This window comes from Petromyzon marinus, unplaced genomic scaffold (assembly GCF_048934315.1).
Source record: "Petromyzon marinus isolate PM22_M1 ecotype Great Lakes invasive population unplaced genomic scaffold, UKy_Petmar_22M1.pri1.0 PM_Scaffold_74, whole genome shotgun sequence".
Lineage (NCBI taxonomy): Eukaryota > Metazoa > Chordata > Hyperoartia > Petromyzontiformes > Petromyzontidae > Petromyzon > Petromyzon marinus.
Window position 1 is genome coordinate 150,112 of NW_027423682.1, and position 27,442 is coordinate 177,553.

General features: G+C 48.7%; 1 protein-coding gene across 2 annotated transcripts in view; it reads right to left on the reverse strand.

The window, feature by feature from the left end:
* Positions 1-7,035: 7,035 nt before the first annotated feature.
* Positions 7,036-27,442, reverse strand: part of LOC142905335 (sodium/potassium-transporting ATPase subunit alpha-3-like) — a 141,950-nt gene continuing 121,543 nt past the window's right edge. For both annotated transcript variants that reach the window (XM_076064795.1, XM_076064794.1), the window contains 4 exons: positions 26,896-27,026; positions 15,817-15,918; positions 13,093-13,184; positions 7,036-8,013 (listed from right to left, as the gene is read on the reverse strand). In XM_076064795.1, the coding sequence (XP_075920910.1) occupies positions 7,985-8,013; positions 13,093-13,184; positions 15,817-15,918; positions 26,896-27,026 (354 nt within the window). In that variant the 3' untranslated portion in view covers positions 7,036-7,984. The remainder of the gene's footprint in view (positions 8,014-13,092; positions 13,185-15,816; positions 15,919-26,895; positions 27,027-27,442) is intronic.

A 27,442-nucleotide genomic window follows, 5' to 3' on the forward strand; every position in this document is an offset into this window, starting at 1 on the left:
GCACCACCACTCCCCACTCACACACACAGTGCGCTAACCACTGCACCACCACTCCCCACTCACTCACACAGTGCGCTAACCACTGCACCACCACTCCCCACACTCACACACAGTGCGCTAACCACTGCACCACCACTCCCCACTCACACACACAGTGCGCTAACCACTGCACCACCACTCCCCACTCACTCACACAGTGCGCTAACCACTGCACCACCACTCTCCACTCACACACACAGTGCGCTAACCACTGCACCACCACTCCCCACACACACACGCAGTGTGCTAACCACTGCACCACCACTCCCCACTCACACACAGTGCGCTAACCACTGCACCACCACTCCCCACATACACACACGGTGCGCTAACCACTGCACCACCACTCCTCACACACACAGTGCGCTAACCACTGCACCACCACTCCCACACACACACACAGTGCGCTAACCACTGCACCACCACTCCTCACACACACACACACAGTGCGCTAACCACTGCACCACCACTCCCCACACACACACACACAGTGCGCTAACCACTGCACCACCACTCCCCACACACACACAGTGCGCTAACCTCTGCACCACCACTCCCCACACACACACACACAGTGCGCTAACCACTGCACCACCACTCCCCACACACACACAGTGCGCTAACCACTGCACCACCACTCCCCACACACACACAGTGCGCTAACCACTGCACCACCACTCCCCACTCACAAATTATTTCGCAACTCAATGCTTCCCTCTTGTGGTAGGAAACTAGAATCTCACTCACCAACTCACTCACCCACTCACCCACTCACTCACCCACTCACCAACTGACTCACCAACTCACTCACTCACCCACTCACTCACTCACCCACTCACTCACCCACTGACCCACTCACCCACTCACTCACCCACTCACTCACTCACTCACCCACTCACCCACTCACTCACCAACTCACTCACTCACCCACCCACTCACCCAGTCACTCACCCACTCACTCACCCACTCACCCACTCACTCACCCACTCACCCACTCACCCACCCACTCACCCACTCACTCACCCACTCACCCACTCACTCACCCACTCACTCACCCACTCACCCACTTACCCACCCACTCACCCACTCACTCACCCACTCACCCACCCACTCACCCACTCACCCACTCACTCACTCACCCACTCACCCACCCAGCCACTCACTCACCTACTCACTCACCCACTCACCCACTCATCCACTCACCCACCCACTCACCCACTCACTCACCCACTCACTCACCCACTCACCCACTCACCCACCCACTCACCCATTAACCCACTCACCCACTCACTCACTCACCCAGCCACTCACCCACTCACCCACCCACTCACCCACTCACTCACTCACCCACCCACTCACCCACCCACCCACTCACCCACCCACCCACTCACCCACTCACTCACCCACTCACCCACTCAGCCACTCACCCACCCACTCAGCCACTCACCCACCCACTCACCCACTCACTCACCCACTCACCCACTCACCCACCCACTCACCCACTCAGCCACTCAGCCACTCACCCACCCACCCACCCACTCACTCACTCACCCACCCACTCACTCACCCACCTACTCACTCACCCACCCACCCACTCACTCACTCACCCACCCACCCACCCACTCACCCACCCACTCACTCACCCACTCACTCACTCACTCACCCACTCACTCACTCACTCACCCACTCACTCACCCACTCACCCACCAACTCACCCACTCACCCACCCAGCCACTCACCCACTCACTCACTCACCCACTCACTCACTCACCCACTCACCCACCTATTCACCCACTCACCCACCCAGCCACTCACCCACTCACTCACTCACCCACTCACTTACTCACCCACTCACCCACCCACTCACCCAGCCAGCCACTCACCCACTCATTCACCCACTCACTCACCCACTCACCCACTCACTCACCCACTCACTCACTCATCCACCGACTCACTCACCCACTCACTCATTCACTTATTCATTCACTTAGTCACTCACACACACAGTGCGCTAACCACTGCACCACCACTCCCCACACACACACGCAGTGCGCTAACCACTGCACCACCACTCCCCACACACTCACACACACAGTGCGCTAACCACTGCACCACCACTCCCCACACACACACAGTGCGCTAACCACTGCACCACCACTCCCCACTCACACACACACAGTGCGCTAACCACTGCACCACCACTCACACACACACAGTGCGCTAACCACTGCGCCACCACTCCCCACTCACAAATTATTTCGCAACTCAATGCTTCCCTCTTGTGGTAGGAAACTAGAATCTCACTCACCAACTCACTCACCCACTCACCCACTCACTCACCCACTCACCAACTCACTCACCAACTCACTCACTCACCCACTCACTCACTCACCCACTCACTCACCCACTGACCCACTCACCCACTCACTCACCCACTCACTCACTCACTCACCCACTCACTCACCAACTCACTCACTCACCCACTCACCCACCCGCTCACCCAGTCACTCACCCACTCACTCACCCACTCACCCACTCACTCACCCACTCACCCACCCACTCACCCACTCACTCACCCACTCACCCACTCACTCACCCACTCACTCACCCACTCACCCACTTACCCACCCACTCACCCACTCACCCACTCACTCACCCAATCACTCACCCACTCACCCACTCACCCACCCACTCACCCACTCACTCACTCACCCACTCACCCACCCAGCCACTCACTCACCTACTCACTCACCCACTCACCCACTCATCCACTCACCCACCCACTCACCCACTCACTCACCCACTCACTCACCCACTCACCCACTCACCCACCCACTCACCCATTAACCCACTCACCCACTCACTCACTCACCCAGCCACTCACCCACCCACTCACCCACTCACTCACCCACCCACTCACCCACCCACCCACTCACCCACTCACTCACCCACTCACCCACTCAGCCACTCACCCACCCACTCACCCACTCAGCCACTCACTCACCCACTCACTCACCCACTCACCCACTCACCCACCCACTCACCCACTCAGCCACTCAGCCACTCACCCACCCACTCATCCACTCAACCACTCACCCACCCACTCACCCATTAACCCACTCACCCACTCACTCACTCACCCAGCCACTCACCCACTCACCCACCCACTCACTCGCTCACTCACCCACTCAGCCACCCACTCACCCACCCACCCACTCACCCACCCACCCACTCACCCACTCAGCCACTCACCCATCCACTCACCCACTAACCCACTCACCCACCCACTCACTCACCCACTCACCCCCACCTACTCACCCACCCACCCACTTACCCACCCACTCACCCACTCACTCACCAACTCACCCACCCACCTACCCACCCACTCACCCACCCACTCACTCACCCACTCAACCACTCACCCACCCACTCACCCACCCACCCACCCACTCACTCACTCACCCACCCACCCACCCACTCACCCACTCACCCACCCACTCACCCACCCACTCACTCACCCACTCACTCACTCACTCACCCACCCACCCACCCACTCACTCACCCACCCACCCACTCACCCACTCACCCACCCACTCACTCACCCACCCACTCACTCACTCACCCACCCACCCACCCACTCACTCACTCACCCACCCACTCACTCACTCACCCACCCACCCACCCACTCACCCACCCACTCACTCACTCACGCACTCACTCACCCACTCACCCACCTACTCACCCACCCACTCACTCACCCACTTATCCACCCACTCACCCACTCACCTACCCACCCACTCACCCACTCACTCACCTACCCACCCACTCACCCACTCACTCACCCACTCACTCACCCACTCACTTATCCACTCACCCACTCACCCACCCACTCACCCACTCACTCACTCACCCACCCACTCACTCGCCCTCCCACCGACAGAAGTAACCAGGTCACTTGTGGTTGTGCGCCAGGAGTTGTGATTTTTATTTTGTATTTTCCACGTTGTGTTGGCAGGGAAGGGGCGAGACAACTTTACGTCACGTGACACGCACACACCACCACCCCCACCACAACACCCACCCGTCACCATCAGCAGCAGCGTGCTATCATCATCAGCATCATCAACTTGTTATCAGCATCATCATCAACTTGTTATCAGCATCATCATCATCAGCGTGCTATCATTAGCATAATCATTATCATCATCAGTATCCTCATCATCATCATCAGTATCATCATCATCAGTATCATCATTATCATCAGCATCAGTATCATCTACAATATCAAGGTTCTAATCAATATCGGCATCAGGATCGACGGTCTATGATCACTTGGGTGATGAGTGAGTGGGTGAGTTAGTGGGTGAATAAGTGAGTGAGTGGGTGAGTGATTGAGTGGGTGAGTGAGTGAGTGCGTGAGTGTCCAAGTGGATGAGTGGGTAGGTGAGTGAGTGAGTGGGTAGGTGAGTGTGTGAGTGAGCGAGTGGGTGAGTGTCTAAGTGGGTGAGTGTATGTGTGTGAGTGAGTGAGTGTGTGAGTGAGTGTGTGTGTGGGTGAGTGGGTAGGTGAGTGGGTGAGTGAGTGTGTGAGTAAGTGAGTGTGTGGGTGAGTGGGTGTGTGTAGGTGAGTGAGTGAGTGTGTGGGTGAGTGGGTAGGTGAGTGGGTGAGTGGGTGAGTGAGTGAGTGAGTGTGTGGGTGAGTGGGTAGGTGAGTGGGTGGGTGAGTGGGTAGGTGAGTGGGTGGGTGAATGGGTAGGTGAGTGGGTGAGTGAGTGTGTGTAGGTGAGTGGGTAGGTGAGTGTGTGGGTGAGTGGGTAGGTGAGTGGGTGGGTGAGTGGGTAGGTGAGTGGGTGAGTGAGTGTGTGTAGGTGAGTGAGTGAGTGTGTGGGTGAGTGGGTAGGTGAGTATGTGAGTGTGTGGGTGAGTGTGTAGGTGAGTGTGTGGGTGAGTGGGTAGGTGTGTGGGTAGGTGAGTGAGTGAGTGTGTGGGTGAGTGTGTGGGTGAGTGTGTGGGTGAGTGTGTAGGTGAGTGTGTAGGTGAGTGTGTGGGTGAGTGAGTGTGTTGGTAGGTGAGAGAGTGAGTGAGTGAGTGGGTGAGTGAGTGTGTGGGTGAGTGTGTGGGTGAGTGGGTGTGTGAGTGTGTGGGTGAGTCAGTGAGTGTGTGGGTGAGTGAGTGGGTGAATGGGTGAGTGTGTGGGTGAATGGGTGAGTGTGTGGGTGAGTGAGTGGGTGAATGGGTGAGTGTGTGGGTGAGTGTGTCGGTGAGTGAGTAATTGAGTGAGTAGGTGAGTGAGTGTGTGGGTGAGTGAGTGAGTGTGTGGGTGAGTGTGTGGGTGAGTGAGTAGGTGAGTGAGTAGGTGAGTGAGTGAGTAGGTGAGTGAGTGGGTGAGTGAGTGTGTGGGTGAGTGAGTGTGTGGGTGAGTGAGTGGATGAGTGTGTGGGTGAGTGAGTGTGTGGGTGAGTGAGTGAGTGTGTGGGTGAGTGAGTGTGTGGGTGAGTGAGTGGGTGGGTGAGTGAGTGTGTGGGTGAGTGAGTGAGTGTGTGAGTGAGTGCGTGGGTGAGTGAGTGTGTGGGTGAGTGAGTGAGTGTGTGGGTGAGTGAATGGGTGAGTGAGTGTGTGGGTGAGTGAGTGGGTGTGTGGGTGAGTGAGTGTGTGTGTGAGTGTGTGGGTGAGTGAGTGTGTGGGTGAGTGAGTGTGTGGGTGAGTGTGTGGGTGAGTGAGTGTGTGGGTGAATGGGTGAGTGAGTGAGTGTGTGGGTGAGTGTGTGGGTGAGTGACTGTGTGGGTGAGTGTGTGAGTGAGTGGGTGAATGGGTGAGTGAGTGTGTGGGTGAGTGTGTGGGTGAGTGAGTGTGTGGGTGAGTGTGTGGGTGAATGGGTGAGTGTGAGTGGGTGAGTGTGTGGGTTAGTGAGTGAGTGTGTGGGTGAGTGAGTGTGTGAGTGAGTGTGTGAGTGTGTGGGTGAGTGAGTGTGTGAGTGAGTGTGTGGGTGAGTGTGTGGGTGAGTGTGTGGGTGAGTGTGTGGGTGAGTGAGTGGGTGAATGGGTGAGTGAGTGTGTGGGTGAGTGGGTTAGTGAGTGAGTGTGTGGGTGAGTGTGTGGGTGAGTGTGTGGGTGAGTGAGTGTGTGGGTGAGTGTGTGGGTGAGTGTCTCTGGGTGAACTTGTTAATGGCGACAAAGGGGTACAGTTTGTGAAACCGGGATAGCTCAAACACTCAACACATCGACACAAAGTCAACAGCAGGAGTGGGGGGCACACAGGGGAGTGGGTGAATGAGTGGGTGGGTTGGTGAGTGAGTGGGTGAGTGAGTGAGAGAGTGAGTGGGTGAGTGTGTGGGTGGGTGGGTGAGTGGGTGGATTGGTGGGTGGGCGAGTGGGTGGGTTGGTGGGTGGGTGAGTGGGTGGGTTGGTGGGTGGGTGAGTGTGTGGGTGAGTGTGTGGGTTAATGAGTGAGTGAGTGTGTGGGTGAGTCTGTGGGTAGGTGAGTGAGTGGGTGAGTGTGTGGCTTAATGAGTGAGTGAGTGTGTGGGTGAGTCTGTGGGTAGGTAATTGAGTGCGTGAGTGTATGGGTCGGTGAGTGAGTGGGTGGGTGAATTAATGAGTGGGTTAATGAGTGGGTGAGTGATTGCGTGGGAGAGTGGGTGGGTTGGTGAGTGAGTAGCTGAGTGTGTTTGTGAGTGGGTGAGTGTGGGTAGGTTGGTGAGTGTGTGAGTGTGTGTGTGAGTGGGTGAGTGTGGGTGAGTGTGGGTAGGTTGGTGAGTGTGTGAGTGTGTGTGTGAGTGAGAGTGGGTGAGTGTGGGTGAGTGTGTGTGAGTGTGTGTGAGTGTGGTTGAGTGTGTGTGAATGGAGTGGGTGAGTGTGTGTGAGTGTGTGTGGGTGAGTGTGTGTGAATGGAGTGGGTGAGTGTGTGTGAGTGTGGGTGAGTGTGTTGGTAGGTGTGTGACTGTGTGAATGGAGTGGGTGAGTGAGAGTGTGTGAGTGTGTGAGTGTAAGTGTGAATGGAGTGGGTGAGTGTGTGTGAGTGTGGGTGAGTGTGTTGGTAGGTGTGTGACTGTGTGTGAATGGAGTGGGTGAGTGAGAGTGTGTGAGTGTAAGTGTGAATGGAGTGGGTGAGTGTAAGTGTCAGTACGAGTCTCTGTACATATTCAGTGTGTGTGTGTGTTTGTGAGTGTGTGTGTGAGTGAGTGTGTTTGTGAGTGTGTGAGTGTGAGTGAGTGTCTTTGTGAGTGTGTTTGTGAGTGTGTGTGAGTGTGTTGGTAGGTGGGTGAGTGTGTGAGTGTGAGTGGGTTAGTGTGTGAGTGAGTGTGTGTGAGTGTGTGAGTGTGGGTGTGAGTGTGTTGGTACGTGGGTGAGTGTGTGAGTGTGAGTGGGTTAGTGTGTGAGTGTGTGTGTGAGTGTGTGAGTGTGGGTGTGAGTGTGTGAGTGAGTGTGAGTGAGTGTGTGAGTGTGAGTGGGTTAGTATGTGAGTGTAAGTGTGAATGGAGTGGGTGAGTGTAAGTGTACGTACGAGTCTCTGTACATATTCAGTGTGTGTGTGTGTGTTTGTGAGTGTGTGTGTGAGTGAGTGTGTTTGTGAGTGTGTGAGTGAATGTGGGTGTGAGTGTGGGTGAGTGTGGGTGAGTGTGGGTGAGTGTGTGTGAGTGTGTGTGATTGGAGTGTGTGAGTGTGTAAGTGTCAGTACGAGTCTCTGTACATATTCAGTGTGTGTGTGTGTGTCTTCGTCATTATCTATGTATGTGTGTGTGTCTAGGTGCGTCTATTTAATAAGTGCTAACAGCATTTGCCCCAGGAATCTGTGTAGGCTACACAGGGGATCTTTGTCTATATAACATCTAAATGCGTGTGTTCTGTGTTTCTGGATATCTGTCTATGTGAGTGTGTCTGTGTGTGTCATTGTCTGTGTGTGTCTTTGTCTGTGTGTGTTTTTGTCTGTGTGTGTCTTGTGCATCTTCAATAGTAGGTCTCCCTTTCCACCCAACCTGCAAAAAAACACAGATACCCGGTTAATATTTGATGAGTCTACCCATAGACTTCAATGTTAAAGTGTCTACCCGTAGACTTCAATGTTCAAGTGTCTACACGTAGACTTCAATGTTAAAGTGTCTACAATAGACTTCAATGTTAAAGAGTCTACCCATAGACTTCAATGTTAAAGTGTCTACCCATAGACTTCAATGTTAAAGTGTCTACCCATAGACTTCAATGTTAAAGTGTCTACCCATAGACTTCAATGTTAAAGTGTCTACCCATAGATTTCAATGTTAAAGTGTCTACCTATAGACTTCAATGTTAAAGTGTCTACCCATAGACTTCAATGTCAAAGTGTCTACCCATAGACTCCAATGTTAAAGTGTCTATCCATAGACTTCAATGTTAAAGTGTCTACCCGTAGACTTCAATGTTAAAGTGTCTACCCATAGACTTCAATGTTAAAGTGTCTACCCATAGACTTCAATGTTAAAGTGTCTACAATAGACTTCAATGTTAAAGAGTCTACCCATAGACTTCAATGTTAAAGTGTCTACCCATAGACTTCAATGTTAAAGTGTCTACCCATAGACTTCAATGTTAAAGTGTCTACCCGTAGACTTCAATGTTAAAGTGTCTACCCATAGACTTCAATGTTAAAGTGTCTGCCCATAGACTTCAATGTTCAAGTGTCTACACGTAGACTTCAATGTTAAAGTGTCTACAATAGACTTCAATGTTAAAGAGTCTACCCATAGACTTCAATGTTAAAGTGTCTACCCATAGACTTCAATGTTAAAGTGTCTACCCATAGACTTCAATGTTAAAGTGTCTACCCATAGACTTCAATGTTAAAGTGTCTACCCATAGACTTCAATGTTAAAGTGTCTACCCATAGACTTCAATGTTAAAGTGTCTACCCATAGACTTCAATGTTAAAGTGTCTACCCATGGACTTCAATGTTAAAGTGTCTACCCATAGACTTCAATGTTAAAGTGTCTACCCGTAGACTTCAATGTTAAAGTGTCTACCCATAGACTTCAATGTTAAAGTGTCTACCCGTAGACTTCAATGTTAAAGTGTCTACCCATAGACTTCAATGTTAAAGTGTCTACCCATAGACTTCAATGTTAAAGTGTCTACCCATAGACTTCAATGTTAAAGTGTCTACCCATGGACTTCAATGTTAAAGTGTCTACCCATAGACTTCAATGTTAAAGTGTCTACCCATAGACTTCAATGTTAAAGTGTCTACCCATAGACTTTAATGTTAAAGTGTCTACCCATAGACTTCAATGTTAAAGTGTCTACCCATAGACTTCAATGTTAAAGTGTCTACCCATAGACTTCAATGTTAAAGTGTCTACCCATAGACTTCAATGTTAAAGTGTCTACAATAGACTTCAATGTTAAAGTGTCTACCCATAGACTTCAATGTTAAAGTGTCTACCCATAGACTTCAATGTTAAAGTGTCTACCCATAGACTTCAATGTTAAAGTGTCTACCCATAGACTTCAATGTTAAAGTGTCTACCCATAGATTTCAATGTTAAAGTGTCTACCTATAGACTTCAATGTTAAAGTGTCTACCCATAGACTTCAATGTCAAAGTGTCTACCCATAGACTCCAATGTTAAAGTGTCTATCCATAGACTTCAATGTTAAAGTGTCTACCCGTAGACTTCAATGTTAAAGTGTCTACCCATAGACTTCAATGTTAAAGTGTCTACCCATAGACTTCAATGTTAAAGTGTCTACAATAGACTTCAATGTTCAAGTGTCTACCCATAGACTTCAATGTTAAAGTGTCTACCCATAGACTTCAATGTTAAAGTGTCTACCCATAGACTTCAATGTTAAAGTGTCTACCCGTAGACTTCAATGTTAAAGTGTCTACCCATAGACTTCAATGTTAAAGTGTCTGCCCATAGACTTCAATGTTCAAGTGTCTACACGTAGACTTCAATGTTAAAGTGTCTACAATAGACTTCAATGTTAAAGAGTCTACCCATAGACTTCAATGTTAAAGTGTCTACCCATAGACTTCAATGTTAAAGTGTCTACCCATAGACTTCAATGTTAAAGTGTCTACCCATAGACTTCAATGTTAAAGTGTCTACCCATAGACTTCAATGTTAAAGTGTCTACCCATAGACTTCAATGTTAAAGTGTCTACCCATAGACTTCAATGTTAAAGTGTCTACCCATGGACTTCAATGTTAAAGTGTCTACCCATAGACTTCAATGTTAAAGTGTCTACCCGTAGACTTCAATGTTAAAGTGTCTACCCATAGACTTCAATGTTAAAGTGTCTACCCGTAGACTTCAATGTTAAAGTGTCTACCCATAGACTTCAATGTTAAAGTGTCTACCCATAGACTTCAATGTTAAAGTGTCTACCCATAGACTTCAATGTTAAAGTGTCTACCCATGGACTTCAATGTTAAAGTGTCTACCCATAGACTTCAATGTTAAAGTGTCTACCCATAGACTTCAATGTTAAAGTGTCTACCCATAGACTTTAATGTTAAAGTGTCTACCCATAGACTTCAATGTTAAAGTGTCTACCCATAGACTTCAATGTTAAAGTGTCTACCCATAGACTTCAATGTTAAAGTGTCTACCCATAGACTTCAATATTAAAGTGTCTACCCATAGACTTCAATGTTAAAGTGTCTACCCATAGACTTCAATGTTAAAGTGTCTACCCATAGACTTCAATGTTAAAGTGTCTACCCATAGACTTCAATGTTAAAGTGTCTACCCATAGACTTCAATGTTAAAGTGTCTACCCATGGACTTCAATGTTAAAGTGTCTACCCATAGACTTCAATGTTAAAGTGTCTACCCGTAGACTTCAATGTTAAAGTGTCTACCCATAGACTTCAATGTTAAAGTGTCTACCCGTAGACTTCAATGTTAAAGTGTCTACCCATAGACTTCAATGTTAAAGTGTCTACCCATAGACTTTAATGTTAAAGTGTCTACCCATAGACTTCAATGTTAAAGTGTCTACCCATAGACTTCAATGTTCAAGTGTCTACCCATAGACTTCAATGTTAAAGTGTCTACCCATGGACTTCAATGTTAAAGTGTCTACCCATAGACTTCAATGTTAAAGTGTCTACCCGTAGACTTCAATGTTAAAGTGTCTACCCATAGACTTCAATGTTAAAGTGTCTACACATAGACTTCAATGTTAAAGTGTCTACCCATAGACTTCAATGTTAAAGTGTCTACCCATAGACTTCAATGTTAAAGTGTCTACCCATAGACTTTAATGTTAAAGTGTCTACCCATAGACTTCAATGTTAAAGTGTCTACCCGTAGACTTCAATGTTAAAGTGTCTACCCATAGACTTCAATGTTAAAGTGTCTACCCATAGACTTCAATGTTAAAGTGTCTACCCATGGACTTCAATGGTAAAGTGTCTACCCATAGACTTCAATGTTAAAGTGTCTACCCATAGACTTCAATGTTAAAGTGTCTACCCATAGACTTTAATGTTAAAGTGTCTACCCATAGACTTCAATGTTAAAGTGTCTACCCATAGACTTCAATGTTAAAGTGTCTACCCATAGACTTCAATGTTAAAGTGTCTACCCATAGACTTCAATGTTAAAGTGTCTACCCATAGACTTCAATGTTAAAGTGTCTACCCATAGACTTCAATGTTAAAGTGTCTACCCATAGACTTCAATGTTAAAGTGTCTACCCATAGACTTCAATGTTAAAGTGTCTACCCATAGACTTTAATGTTAAAGTGTCTACCCATAGACTTCAATGTTAAAGTGTCTACCCGTAGACTTCAATGTTAAAGTGTCTACCCATAGACTTCAATGTTAAAGTGTCTACCCATAGACTTCAATGTTAAGGTGTCTACCCATGGACTTCAATGTTAAAGTGTCTACCCATGGACTTCAATGTTAAATTGTCTACCCATAGACTTCAATGTTAAAGTGTCTACCCATAGACTTCAATGTTAAAGTGTCTACCCATAGACTTTAATGTTAAAGTGTCTACCCATAGACTTCAATGTTAAAGTGTCTACCCATAGACTTCAATGTTAAAGTGTCTACCCATAGACTTCAATGTTAAAGTGTCTACCCATAGACTTCAATGTTAAAGTGTCTACCCATAGACTTCAATGTTAAAGTGTCTACCCATAGACTTCAATGTTAAAGTGTCTACCCATAGACTTCAATGTTAAAGTGTCTACCCATAGACTTCAATGTTAAAGTGTCTACCCATAGACTTCAATGTTAAAGTGTCTACCAATAGACTTCAATGTTAAAGTGTCTACCCATAGACTGCAATGTTAAAGTGTCTACCCATGGACTTCAATGTTAAAGTGTCTACCCATGGACTTCAATGTTAAAGTGTCTACCCATAGACTTCAATGTTAAAGTGTCTACCCATAGACTTCAATGTTAAAGTGTCTACCCATATACTTCAATGTTAAAGTGTCTACCCATAGACTTCAATGTTAAAGTGTCTACCCATAGACTTCAATGTTAAAGTGTCTACCCATAGACTTCAATGTTAAAGTGTCTACCCATAGACTTCAGTGTTAAAGTGTCTACCCATAGACTTCAGTGTTAAAGTGTCTACCCGTAGACTTCAATGTTAAAGTGTCTAACCATAGACTTCAATGTTAAAGTGTCTACCCATAGACTTCAATGTTAAAGTGTCTACCCATAGACTTCAATGTTAAAGTGTCTACCCATAGACTTCAGTGTTAAAGTGTCTACCCATAGACTTCAATGTTAAAGTGTCTACCCATAGACTTCAATGTTAAAGTGTCTACCCGTAGACTTCAATGTTAAAGTGTCTACCCATAGACTTCAATGTTAAAGTGTCTACCCATAGACTTCAATGTTAAAGTGTCTACCCATAGACTTCAATGTTAAAGTGTCTACCCATAGACTTTAATGTTAAAGTGTCTACCCATGGACTTCAATGTTAAAGTGTCTACCCATAGACTTCAATGTTAAAGTGTCTACCCATAGACTTCAATGTTAAAGTGTCTACCCATAGACTTTAATGTTAAAGTGTCTACCCATGGACTTCAATGTTAAAGTGTCTCACCTCCAGGGTTACGACGGAGGATGAATTTGCGAACCTCATCGTAGATAAAGATCAGGAGGCTGTAGGGGAATGCGCAGAACCACCAACTCAGCCTGCAGAGAGACACGTGGGGAGAGAGAGACACGGGGAGAGAGAGACACGGGGAGAGAGAGAGACACGGGGAGAGAGAGACACGGGGAGAGAGAGAGACACGGGGAGAGAGAGACACGGGGAGAGAGAGAGAGACACGGGGAGAGAGAGAGAGACACGGGGAGAGAGACACGGGGAGAGAGAGAGACACGGGGAGAGAGAGAGACACGGGGAGAGAGAGAGACACGGGGAGAGAGAGAGACACGGGGTGAGAGAGACACAGGGAGAGAGAGAGACGGGGAGAGAGAGACACGGGGAGAGAGACACGGGGAGAGAGAGACAGACACGGGGAGAGAGAGACACGGGGAGAGAGAGACACGGGGAGAGAGAGACACGGGGAGAGACACGGTCATGAGTAATGGGTAAAGTTGTCTTCAGGAATATGATGCTGCTGCTGATGGAGCTACTACTCCGACCACCACTACCACCACCACTACCACCACCACTACCACCACCACTATCACTATCACTACTAGTACTACTAGTACTAGTAGTATCACTAGTACTAGTAGTATCACTAGTCATACTACTAGTACTAGTAGTATCACTAGTAGTAGTAGTACTGGTACTATTAGTAGAACTCACTTGAGGGGGTACATGCGAAGAGCCACGTCCATGCCCGGAGTGTAGGACAATAGTAGTACCAGTACTACTATTAGTAGTACCAGTACTACTAGTAGTAGTACTGGTACTATTAGTAGAACTCACTTGAGGGGGTACATGCGAAGAGCCACGTCCATGCCCGGAGTGTAGGACACTAGTTGTAGTACCAGTACTACTAGTAGTAGTACTGGTATTACTACTAGTAGTACCAGTACTACTACTAATAGTACTGGTACTACTAGTACTACTACTACTAGTACCACTCACTTGAGGGGGTACATGCGAAGAGCCACGTCCATGCCCGGAGTGTAGGACAATAGTAGTACCGGTACTACTATTAGTAGTACCAGTACTACTAATAGTAGTACTGGTACTATTAGTAGAACTCACTTGAGGGGGTACATGCGAAGAGCCACGTCCATGCCCGGAGTGTAGGACAATAGTAGTACCAGTACTACTATTAGTAGTACCAGTACTACTAATAATAGTACTGGTACTATTAGTAGAACTCACTTGAGGGGGTACATGCGAAGAGCCACGTCCATGCCCGGAGTGTAGGACAATAGTAGTACCAGTACTACTATTAGTAGTACCAGTACTACTAGTAGTAGTACTGGTACTATTAGTAGAACTCACTTGAGGGGGTACATGCGAAGAGCCACGTCCATGCCCGGAGTGTAGGACAATAGTAGTACCAGTACTACTATTAGTAGTACCAGTACTACTAATAATAGTACTGGTACTATTAGTAGAACTCACTTGAGGGGGTACATGCGAAGAGCCACGTCCATGCCCGGAGTGTAGGACAATAGTTGTAGTACCAGTACTACTAGTAGTAGTACTGGTATTACTACTAGTAGTACCGGTACTACTACTAATAGTACTGGTACTACTAGTACTACTACTACTAGTACCACTCACTTGAGGGGGTACATGCGAAGAGCCACGTCCATGCCCGGAGTGTAGGACAATAGTAGTACCGGTACTACTACTATTAGTAGTACCGGTTCTACTAATAATAGTACTGGTACTATTAGTAGAACTCACTTGAGGGGGTACATGCGAAGAGCCACGTCCATGCCCGGAGTGTAGGACAATAGTAGTACCAGTACTACTATTAGTAGTACCAGTACTACTAATAATAGTACTGGTACTATTAGTAGAACTCACTTGAGGGGGTACATGCGAAGAGCCACGTCCATGCCCGGAGTGTAGGACAATAGTTGTAGTACCAGTACTACTAGTAGTAGTACTGGTATTACTACTAGTAGTACCGGTACTACTACTAATAGTACTGGTACTACTAGTACTACTACTACTAGTACCACTCACTTGAGGGGGTACATGCGAAGAGCCACGTCCATGCCCGGAGTGTAGGACAATAGTAGTACCGGTACTACTACTATTAGTAGTACCGGTTCTACTAATAATAGTACTGGTACTATTAGTAGAACTCACTTGAGGGGGTACATGCGAAGAGCCACGTCCATGCCCGGAGTGTAGGACAATAGTAGTACCAGTACTACTATTAGTAGTACCAGTACTACTAATAATAGTACTGGTACTATTAGTAGAACTCACTTGAGGGGGTACATGCGAAGAGCCACGTCCATGCCCGGAGTGTAGGACAATAGTTGTAGTACCAGTACTACTAGTAGTAGTACTGGTATTACTACTAGTAGTACCGGTACTACTACTAATAGTACTGGTACTACTAGTACTACTACTACTAGTACCACTCACTTGAGGGGGTACATGCGAAGAGCCACGTCCATGCCCGGAGTGTAGGACAATAGTAGTACCGGTACTACTACTATTAGTAGTACCGGTTCTACTAATAATAGTACTGGTACTATTAGTAGAACTCACTTGAGGGGGTACATGCGAAGAGCCACGTCCATGCCCGGAGTGTAGGACAATAGTAGTACCAGTACTACTATTAGTAGTACCAGTACTACTAATAATAGTACTGGTACTATTAGTAGAACTCACTTGAGGGGGTACATGCGAAGAGCCACGTCCATGCCCGGAGTGTAGGAGAGGAAAGCAGCAAGAGCAGTCTCACAGAAGAGTCCAAACACCAAGATCTTGTTCCTGTGACACACACACAGTGACACACACACACACACAGTGACACGTGACACACACACAGTGACACACACAGTGACACACACACACAGTGTCACACACACAGTGTCACACACACACACAGTGTCACAGAAGAGTCCAAACACCAAGATCTTGTTCCTGTGACACACACACAGTGACACACACACAGTGACACACACAGTGACACACACACACAGTGACACACACAGTGACACACACACACAGTGACACACACAGTGACACGTGACACACACAGTGACACACACACACACAGTCTCACAGAAGAGTCCAAACACCAAGATCTTGTTCCTGTGACACACACACAGTGACACGTGACACACACACAGTGACACGTGACACACAGACACACACACACAGTGACACGTGACACACACACAGTGACACACACACAGTGACACACACACACACAGTCTCACAGAAGAGTCCAAACACCAAGATCTTGTTCCTGTGACACACACACAGTGACACGTGACACACACACAGTGACACGTGACACACACACAGTGACACACACAGTGACACACACACACAGTGACACGTGACACACACACAGTGACACACACACAGTGTCACACACACACACAGTCTCACAGAAGACTCCAAACACCAAGATCTTGTTCCTGTGACACACACACAGTGACACGTGACACACACACAGTGACACGTGACACACACACAGTGACAGACACACACACAGTGTCACACACACACAGTGACACACACACACAGTGACACACACACAGTGACACGTGACACACACACACAGTGACACACACACAGTGACACACACACACAGTGACACACACACAGTGACACACACACACAGTCTCACAGAAGAGTCCAAACACCAAGATCTTGTTCCTGTGACACACACACAGTGACACGTGACACACACACAGTGACACGTGACACACACACACACACAGTGTCACACACACACACAGTGACACACACACAATCACACACACACAGTGACACACACACACACAGTCTCACAGAAGAGTCCAAACACCAAGATCTTGTTCCTGTGACACACACACAGTGACACGTGACACACACACACACACAGTGTCACACACACACACAGTGACACACACACACAGTGACACACACACACAGTGACACACACAGTGACACACACACACACAGTCTCACAGAAGAGTCCAAACACCAAGATCTTGTTCCTGTGACACACACACAGTGACACGTGACACACACAGTGACACGTGACACACACACAGTGACACGTGACACACAGACACACACACACAGTGACACACACAGTGACAGACACACACACAGTCTCACAGAAGAGTCCAAACACCAAGATCTTGTTCCTGTGACACACACACAGTGACACGTGACACACACACAGTGACACACACAGTGACACGTGACACACACACAGTGACACACACACACAGTGTCACACACACACACTGTCACACACACACACAGTGACACACACACACACAGTGACACACACAGTGACAGACACACACACAGTCTCACAGAAGAGTCCAAACACCAAGATCTTGTTCCTGTGACACACACACAGTGACACGTGACACACACACAGTGACACACACACAGTGACACGTGACACACACACAGTGACACGTGACACACACACAGTGACACACACACACAGTGTCACACACACACACTGTGTCACACACACACACAGTGACACACACACACACAGTGACACACACAGTGTCACACACACACACAGTCTCACAGAAGAGTCCAAACACCAAGATCTTGTTCCTGTGACACACACACAGTGACACGTGACACACACACAGTGACACGTGACACACAGACACACACACACAGTGACACACACACAGTGACACACACACACACAGTGACACACACAGTGACAGACACACACACAGTGACACGTGACACACACACAGTGACACGTGACACACACACAGTGACACGTGACACACAGACACACACACACAGTGACACACACAGTGACACACACACACAGTGACACACACAGTGACAGACACACACACAGTCTCACAGAAGAGTCCAAACACCAAGATCTTGTTCCTGTGACACACACACAGTGACACGTGACACACACACAGTGACACGTGACACACACACACAGTGACACACACAGTGACACACACAGTGACAGACACACACACAGTCTCACAGAAGAGTCCAAACACCAAGATCTTGTTCCTGTGACACACACACAGTGACACGTGACACACACACACACACAGTGTCACACACACACAGTGACACACACACACAGTGACACACACACACAGTGACACACACAGTGACACACACAGTGACAGACACACACACAGTCTCACAGAAGAGTCCAAACACCAAGATCTTGTTCCTGTGACACACACACAGTGACACGTGACACACACACACACACAGTGTCACACACACACACAGTGACACACACACACAGTGACACACACACACAGTGACACACACAGTGACACACACACACACAGTCTCACAGAAGAGTCCAAACACCAAGATCTTGTTCCTGTGACACACACACAGTGACACGTGACACACACACAGTGACACACACACAGTGACACGTGACACACACACAGTGACACACACACAGTGACACACACAGTGACACACACACACAGTCTCACAGAAGAGTCCAAACACCAAGATCTTGTTCCTGTGACACACACACAGTGACACGTGACACACACACAGTGTCACACACAGTGTCACACAGTGACACACACACACAGTGTCACACACACAGTGACACACACACACACAGTGTCACACACACACACAGTCTCACAGAAGAGTCCAAACACCAAGATCTTGTTCCTGTGACACACACACAGTGACACGTGACACACACACAGTGACACACACACACAGTGACACACACAGTGACAGACACACACACACAGTGACAGACACACACACAGTCTCACAGAAGAGTCCAAACACCAAGATCTTGTTCCTGTGACACACACACAGTGACACGTGACACACACACAGTGACACGTGACACACACACAGTGACACACACACAGTGACACACACAGTGTCACACACACACACAGTCTCACAGAAGAGTCCAAACACCAAGATCTTGTTCCTGTGACACACACACAGTGACACGTGACACACACACAGTGACACGTGACACACACACAGTGTCACACACACACAGTGTCACACACACAGTGTCACACAGTGTCACACAGTGACACACAGACACACACACACAGTGACACGTGACACACACACACAGTGACACACACACAGTGACACACACACAGTGACACACACAGTGTCACACACACACAGTGACACACACACACACAGTCTCACAGAAGAGTCCAAACACCAAGATCTTGTTCCTGTGACACACACACAGTGACACGTGACACACACACAGTGACACGTGACACACACACAGTGACACACACACACAGTGACACACACAGTGTCACACACACACACAGTCTCACAGAAGAGTCCAAACACCAAGATCTTGTTCCTGTGACACACACACAGTGACACGTGACACACAATCACACACACAATCACACACACACAGTGTCACACACACAGTGACACACACACACACAGTGACACACACACACAGTAACAACAACAACAACCGCCATTCGCCACTAAGTGGCGGTGACGTCACCACGACGCTTGTGCCAGGCTATGTGCACCCTGAGGCCACGTGAAGTGTCGAACGCCCGCTGGCAGGAGGTCACGGGGCAGACCCAGCAGGTGCCACGGGTCGACTGACTGAGATGACTGGCTGATGCACCACCTGTGCCCCCTACTGTGCCAACCTGCTGTGCTTTAGCCACCCGGCGCTCCGCTCGTTGTTGTGAGCGTCGCTCCTCCGCCCTTCGTTGTTGTTGGAGGGCGACTGCCTCCAACTGCCCAGTAGCATCCTTCACGAGCCTCCTCCACAGAGGCCGATCTTGACACCGCTGGTACCGGTCATCGGCAAGTCCACTCAGCGTCCTCCTGTACCACATCACTCCATCTCTTCTCTAGCCCGTGCCGCGCCCGTTTAGCCCCCTCGATCCGGCTACATGACCCAGCCATCGCAGCCTTGCCCGCCGGAGGAGCTCACCGATGGGACCTTGCCCAGATCTTTAAAGGATTTGTGAGCTCCTCACACAATCCAGTCTGGTTAAACCCAGGATGGATCGTAGGCAGGCCAGCCTAAATGTTTCTAACCGGCGAAGATGTTCCATTAGGGGGGTCCACGTTTCGCAAGCGTAGAGAAGGGAGGGAATGACCGTGGCCGATAAGACCTGAAGCTTAGTGCGGAGCGACAGACCAGGTAGCTTCCACACAGCGTTACGCAACCGATGAAAAGATATTGCCACTCGACTGATTTGGAGTGAGACCTCTGCTGTTAAACTGGAGCCGGTCATAAGCACACTGCCCAGGTATGGGAAACTCTCCACTCTCTCCACAACTGCCCCATCACCGATTGGGAGTTGTGATGGTGGAGTGTCCGATGGTACAAAATACCCAGGCAGGTGCTAAGTTTTGGTGGGGCTGATGGTAAGGCCCCACCTCTTAGTGGCACGCTCCAGTCTCAGCAGCAGCATCTCCAACTCCTCCTCTGACTGAGCAGCTATTACCAAATCATCAGCATACATAACGTGGTTGAGTGAGTCTGTGAGTCTCTGAGTGAGTGAGTGAGTCTCTGAGTGAGTGAGTCTCTGAGTGAGTCTCTGAGTGAGTGAGTCTTTGAGTGAGTGAGTCTCTGAGTGAATGAGTCTATGAGTGAGTGAGTGAGTCTCTGAGTGAGTGAGTGAGTCTCTGAGTGAGTGAGTCTCTGAGTGAGTCAGTGAGTCTCTGAGTGAGTGAGTCAGTAAGTCTCTGAGTAAGTCTCTGAGTGAGTGTGTAAGTCTCTGAGTAAGTCTCTGAGTGAGTATCTGAGTGGATCTCTGAGTGACTCTCTGAGTGAGTGTGTAAGTCTCTGAGTAAGTCTCTGAGTGAGTCTCTGAGTGTGTAAGTCTCTGAGTGAGTCAGTGAGTCTCTGAGTGAGTGAGTGTGTAAGTCTCTGAGTGAGTGAGTCTCTGAGTGAGTCTCTGAGTGAGTGAGTCTCTGAGTGAGTCTCTGAGTGAGTGAGTCTCTGAGTAAGTCTCTGAGTGAGTAAGTCTCTGAGTGAGTGAGTCTCTGAGTGAGTCTCTGAGTGAGTGAGTCTCTGAGTAAGTCTCTGAGTGAGTGAGGCTCTGAGTGAGTCTCTGAGTGAGTCTCTGAGTGAGTAAGTCTCTGAGTGAGTCAGTGAGTCTCTGAGTGAGTGAGTGTGTAAGTCTCTGAGTGAGTCTCTGAGTGAGTGAGTCTCTGAGTGAGTCTCTGAGTAAGTCTCTGAGTGAGTCTCTGAGTGAGTGAGTCTCTGAGTGAGTCTCTGAGTAAGTCTCTGAGTGAGTCTCTGAGTGAGTGAGTCTCTGAGTGAGTCTCTGAGTGAGTCTCTGAGTGAGTGAGTCTCTGAGTAAGTCTTTGAGTGAGTCTCTGAGTGAGTGAGTCTCTGAGTGAGTCTCTGAGTGAGTCTCTGAGTGAGTGAGTCTCTGAGTGAGTCTCTGAGTAAGTCTCTGAGTGAGTCTCTGAGTGAGTGAGTCTCTGAGTGAGTCTCTGAGTGAGTGAGTCTCTGAGTGAGTGAGTCTCTGAGTAAGTCTTTGAGTGAGTGAGTCTCTGAGTGAGTCTCTGAGTAAGTCTCTGAGTGAGTCTCTGAGTGAGTGAGTCTCTGAGTGAGTCTCTGAGTAAGTCTCTGAGTGAGTCTCTGAGTGAGCGAGTCTCTGAGTGAGTGAGTCTCTGAGTGAGTCTCTGAGTGAGTCTCTGAGTGAGTGAGTCTCTGAGTAAGTCTTTGAGTGAGTCTCTGAGTGAGTGAGTCTCTGAGTGAGTCTCTGAGTGAGTCTCTGAGTGAGTGAGTCTCTGAGTGAGATTCTGAGTGAGTCTCTGAGTGAGTCTCTGAGTGAGTAAGTCTCTAAGTGAGTGAGTCTCTGAGTGAGTAAGTCTCTGAGTGAGTCTCTGAGTGAATGAGTCTCTGACTGAGTGAGTCTCTGACTGAGTGAGTCTCTGACTGAGTGAGTCTCTGACTGAGTAAGTCTCTGAGTGAGTGAGTCTCTGAGTGAGTCAGTGAGTCTCTGAGTGAGTGAGTGAGTGTGTAAGTCTCTGAGTGAGTGAGTCTCTGACTGAGTAAGTCTCTGAGTGAGTGAGTCTCTGAGTGAGTCTCTGAGTGAGTATGTAAGTCTCTGAGTGAGTCTCTGAGTGAGTGAGTGTGTGTGTAAGTCTCTGAGTAAGTCTCTGAGTGAGTCTCAGTGAGTGAGTCTCTGAGTGAGTGAGTCTCTGAGTGAGTGAGTCTCTGAGTCTCTGAGTGAGTCTCTGAGTGAGTCTCTGAGTGAGTGAGTCTCTGAGTGAGTCTCTAAGTAAGTCTCTGAGTGAGTCTCTGAGTGAGTCTCTGAGTGAGTGAGTCTCTGAGTGAGTCTCTGAGTGAGTCTCTGACTAAGTCTCTGAGTGAGTCTCTGAGTGAGTCTCTGAGTGAGTGAGTCTCTGACTGAGTGAGTCTCTGACTGAGTGAGTCTCTGACTGAGTAAGTCTCTGAGTGAGTGAGTGTGTAAGTCTCTGAGTGAGTCTCTGACTGAGTGAGTCTCTGACTGAGTAAGTCTCTGAGTGAGTGAGTCTCTGAGTGAGTCAGTGAGTCTCTGAGTGAGTGAGTGTGTAAGTCTCTGAGTGAGTGAGTCTCTGACTGAGTAAGTCTCTGAGTGAGTGAGTCTCTGAGTGAGTCTCTGAGTGAGTCTCTGAGTGAGTATGTAAGTCTCTGAGTGAGTCTCTGAGTGAGTGAGTGTGTGTGTAAGTCTCTGAGTAAGTCTCTGAGTGAGTCTCTGAGTGAGTGAGTCTCTGAGTGAGTCAGTCTCTGAGTGAGTGAGTCTCTGAGTCTCTGAGTGAGTCTCTGAGTGAGTCTCTGAGTGAGTCTCTGAGTGAGTGAGTCTCTGAGTGAGTCTCTAAGTAAGTCTCTGAGTGAGTCTCTGAGTGAGTCTCTGAGTGAGTGAGTCTCTGAGTGAGTCTCTGAGTGAGTGAGTCTCTGACTAAGTCTCTGAGCGAGTCTCTGAGTGAGTCTCTGAGTGAGTGAGTCTCTGAGTGAGTCTCTGAGTGAGTCTCTGAGTGAGTGAGTCTCTGACTAAGTCTCTGAGTGAGTGTCTGAGTGAGTCTCTGAGTGAGTGAGTCTCTGAGTGAGTCTCTGAGTAAGTCTCTGAGTGAGTGAGTCTCTGAGTGAGTCTCTGAGTGAATCTGTGAGTGAGTCTCTGAGTGAGTCTCTGAGTGAGTCTCTGAGTGAGTGAGTCTCTGAGTGTGTGAGTCTCTGAGTGAGTGAGTCTCTGAGTGAGTGAGTCTCTGAGTGAGTGAGTCTCTGAGTGAGTCTCTGAGTGTGTCTCTGAGTGAGTGAGTCTCTGAGTGAGTTTCTGAGTGAGTGAGTCTCTGACTAAGTCTCTGAGTGAGTGAGTCTCTGAGTGAGTAAGTCTCTGAGTGAGTCTCTGGTGAGTCTCTGAGTAAGTCTCTGAGTGAGTCACTGAGTGAGTCTCTGAGTGAGTCTCTGAGTTAGTGAGTCACTGAGTGAGTCTCTGAGTGAGTCTCTGAGTGTGTAAGTCTCTGAGTGAGTCAGTGAGTCTCTGAGTGAGTGAGTGTGTAAGTCTCTGAGTGAGTGAGTCTCTGAGTGAGTCTCTGAGTGAGTGAGTCTCTGAGTGAGTCTCTGAGTGAGTGAGTCTCTGAGTAAGTCTCTGAGTGAGTAAGTCTCTGAGTGAGTGAGTCTCTGAGTGAGTCTCTGAGTGAGTGAGTCTCTGAGTAAGTCTCTGAGTGAGTGAGGCTCTGAGTGAGTCTCTGAGTGAGTCTCTGAGTGAGTAAGTCTCTGAGTGAGTCTCTGAGTGAGTCAGTGAGTCTCTGAGTGAGTGAGTGTGTAAGTCTCTGAGTGAGTCTCTGAGTGAGTGAGTCTCTGAGTGAGTCTCTGAGTAAGTCTCTGAGTGAGTCTCTGAGTGAGTGAGTCTCTGAGTGAGTCTCTGAGTAAGTCTCTGAGTGAGTCTCTGAGTGAGTGAGTCTCTGAGTGAGTCTCTGAGTGAGTCTCTGAGTGAGTGAGTCTCTGAGTAAGTCTTTGAGTGAGTCTCTGAGTGAGTGAGTCTCTGAGTGAGTCTCTGAGTGAGTCTCTGAGTGAGTGAGTCTCTGAGTGAGTCTCTGAGTAAGTCTCTGAGTGAGTCTCTGAGTGAGTGAGTCTCTGAGTGAGTCTCTGAGTGAGTGAGTCTCTGAGTGAGTGAGTCTCTGAGTAAGTCTTTGAGTGAGTGAGTCTCTGAGTGAGTCTCTGAGTAAGTCTCTGAGTGAGTCTCTGAGTGAGTGAGTCTCTGAGTGAGTCTCTGAGTAAGTCTCTGAGTGAGTCTCTGAGTGAGCGAGTCTCTGAGTGAGTGAGTCTCTGAGTGAGTCTCTGAGTGAGTCTCTGAGTGAGTGAGTCTCTGAGTAAGTCTTTGAGTGAGTCTCTGAGTGAGTGAGTCTCTGAGTGAGTCTCTGAGTGAGTCTCTGAGTGAGTGAGTCTCTGAGTGAGATTCTGAGTGAGTCTCTGAGTGAGTCTCTGAGTGAGTAAGTCTCTAAGTGAGTGAGTCTCTGAGTGAGTAAGTCTCTGAGTGAGTCTCTGAGTGAGTGAGTCTCTGACTGAGTGAGTCTCTGACTGAGTGAGTCTCTGACTGAGTGAGTCTCTGACTGAGTAAGTCTCTGAGTGAGTGAGTCTCTGAGTGAGTCAGTGAGTCTCTGAGTGAGTGAGTGAGTGTGTAAGTCTCTGAGTGAGTGAGTCTCTGACTGAGTAAGTCTCTGAGTGAGTGAGTCTCTGAGTGAGTCTCTGAGTGAGTATGTAAGTCTCTGAGTGAGTCTCTGAGTGAGTGAGTGTGTGTGTAAGTCTCTGAGTAAGTCTCTGAGTGAGTCTCAGTGAGTGAGTCTCTGAGTGAGTGAGTCTCTGAGTGAGTGAGTCTCTGAGTCTCTGAGTGAGTCTCTGAGTGAGTCTCTGAGTGAGTGAGTCTCTGAGTGAGTCTCTAAGTAAGTCTCTGAGTGAGTCTCTGAGTGAGTCTCTGAGTGAGTGAGTCTCTGAGTGAGTCTCTGAGTGAGTCTCTGACTAAGTCTCTGAGTGAGTCTCTGAGTGAGTCTCTGAGTGAGTGAGTCTCTGACTGAGTGAGTCTCTGACTGAGTGAGTCTCTGACTGAGTAAGTCTCTGAGTGAGTGAGTGTGTAAGTCTCTGAGTGAGTCTCTGACTGAGTGAGTCTCTGACTGAGTAAGTCTCTGAGTGAGTGAGTCTCTGAGTGAGTCAGTGAGTCTCTGAGTGAGTGAGTGTGTAAGTCTCTGAGTGAGTGAGTCTCTGACTGAGTAAGTCTCTGAGTGAGTGAGTCTCTGAGTGAGTCTCTGAGTGAGTCTCTGAGTGAGTATGTAAGTCTCTGAGTGAGTCTCTGAGTGAGTGAGTGTGTGTGTAAGTCTCTGAGTAAGTCTCTGAGTGAGTCTCTGAGTGAGTGAGTCTCTGAGTGAGTCAGTCTCTGAGTGAGTGAGTCTCTGAGTCTCTGAGTGAGTCTCTGAGTGAGTCTCTGAGTGAGTCTCTGAGTGAGTGAGTCTCTGAGTGAGTCTCTAAGTAAGTCTCTGAGTGAGTCTCTGAGTGAGTCTCTGAGTGAGTGAGTCTCTGAGTGAGTCTCTGAGTGAGTGAGTCTCTGACTAAGTCTCTGAGTGAGTCTCTGAGTGAGTCTCTGAGTGAGTGAGTCTCTGAGTGAGTCTCTGAGTGAGTCTCTGAGTGAGTGAGTCTCTGACTAAGTCTCTGAGTGAGTGTCTGAGTGAGTCTCTGAGTGAGTGAGTCTCTGAGTGAGTCTCTGAGTAAGTCTCTGAGTGAGTGAGTCTCTGAGTGAGTCTCTGAGTGAATCTGTGAGTGAGTCTCTGAGTGAGTCTCTGAGTGAGTCTCTGAGTGAGTCTCTGAGTGAGTGAGTCTCTGAGTGTGTGAGTCTCTGAGTGAGTGAGTCTCTGAGTGAGTGAGTCTCTGAGTGAGTGAGTCTCTGAGTGAGTCTCTGAGTGTGTCTCTGAGTGAGTGAGTCTCTGAGTGAGTTTCTGAGTGAGTGAGTCTCTGACTAAGTCTCTGAGTGAGTGAGTCTCTGAGTGAGTAAGTCTCTGAGTGAGTCTCTGGTGAGTCTCTGAGTAAGTCTCTGAGTGAGTCACTGAGTGAGTCTCTGAGTGAGTCTCTGAGTTAGTGAGTCACTGAGTGAGTCTCTGAGTGAGTCTCTGAGTGAGTGAGTCTCTGAGTGAGTCTCTAAGTGAGTAAGTCTCTGAGTGAGTCTCTGAGTTAGTGAGTCACTGAGTGAGTCTCTGAGTGAGTCTCTGAGTGAGTGAGTCTCTGAGTGAGTCTCTAAGTGAGTAAGTCTCTGAGTGAGTGAGTCTCTGAGTGAGTGAGTCTCTGAGTGAGTCTCTGAGTGAATCTGTGAGTGAGTCTCTGAGTGAGTCTCTGAGTGAGTCTCTGAGTGAGTCTCTGAGTGAGTGAGTCTCTGAGTGTGTGAGTCTCTGAGTGAGTGAGTCTCTGAGTGAGTGAGTCTCTGAGTGAGTGAGTCTCTGAGTGAGTCTCTGAGTGAGTGAGTCTCTGAGTGAGTTTCTGAGTGAGTGAGTCTCTGACTAAGTCTCTGAGTGAGTGAGTCTCTGGTGAGTCTCTGAGTAAGTCTCTGAGTGAGTCACTGAGTGAGTCTCTGAGTGAGTCTCTGAGTGAGTGAGTCTCTGAGTGAGTGAGTTTCTGAGTGAGTCTCTGAGTGAGTGAGTTTCTGAGTGAGTGAGTCTCTGAGTGAGTGAGTTTCTGAGTGAGTCTCTGAGTGAGTGAGTCTCTGAGTGAGTGAGTTTCTGAGTGAGTCTCTGAGTGAATCTCTGAGTGAATCCCGCACTCACTTCATGCCCTGCTGGAAAACGGAGTTGCGTCTGGTTTTGCAGACGATGAGATCGGCCCACTGGACCACCACAATGCTCACGAAGAATGCGGTGTGGCACGTATACTCCACTAACTTGCGCTGTTCGTAGGTCTGGAGAGACACAGTGAGACAGAGAGACACACACAGAGACACAGAGTTACACTCACTCACCCACCCACTCACCCACCCACTCACTCCCCCACTCACCCACTCACTCCCCCACCCACTCACTCACCCACCCCCCCACTCACCCCCCCCACCCACCCTCTCACCCCCCCACTCACCCACCCACCCAGCCACCCCCCCACCCACCCACTCACCCCCCCCCCCACCCACTCACCCACCCACTCAACCACTCACTCACCCACTCACCCACCCAGCCACCCACTCACTCACCCACTCACCCACTCACCCCCCCAGCCACTCACCCACCCCCCACCCACCCAGCCACCCACCCACTCACCCCCCACCCACCCAGCCACTCACCCACTCCTGCCCGTACGAGTCTGTGAGATCGTTGACGTGTT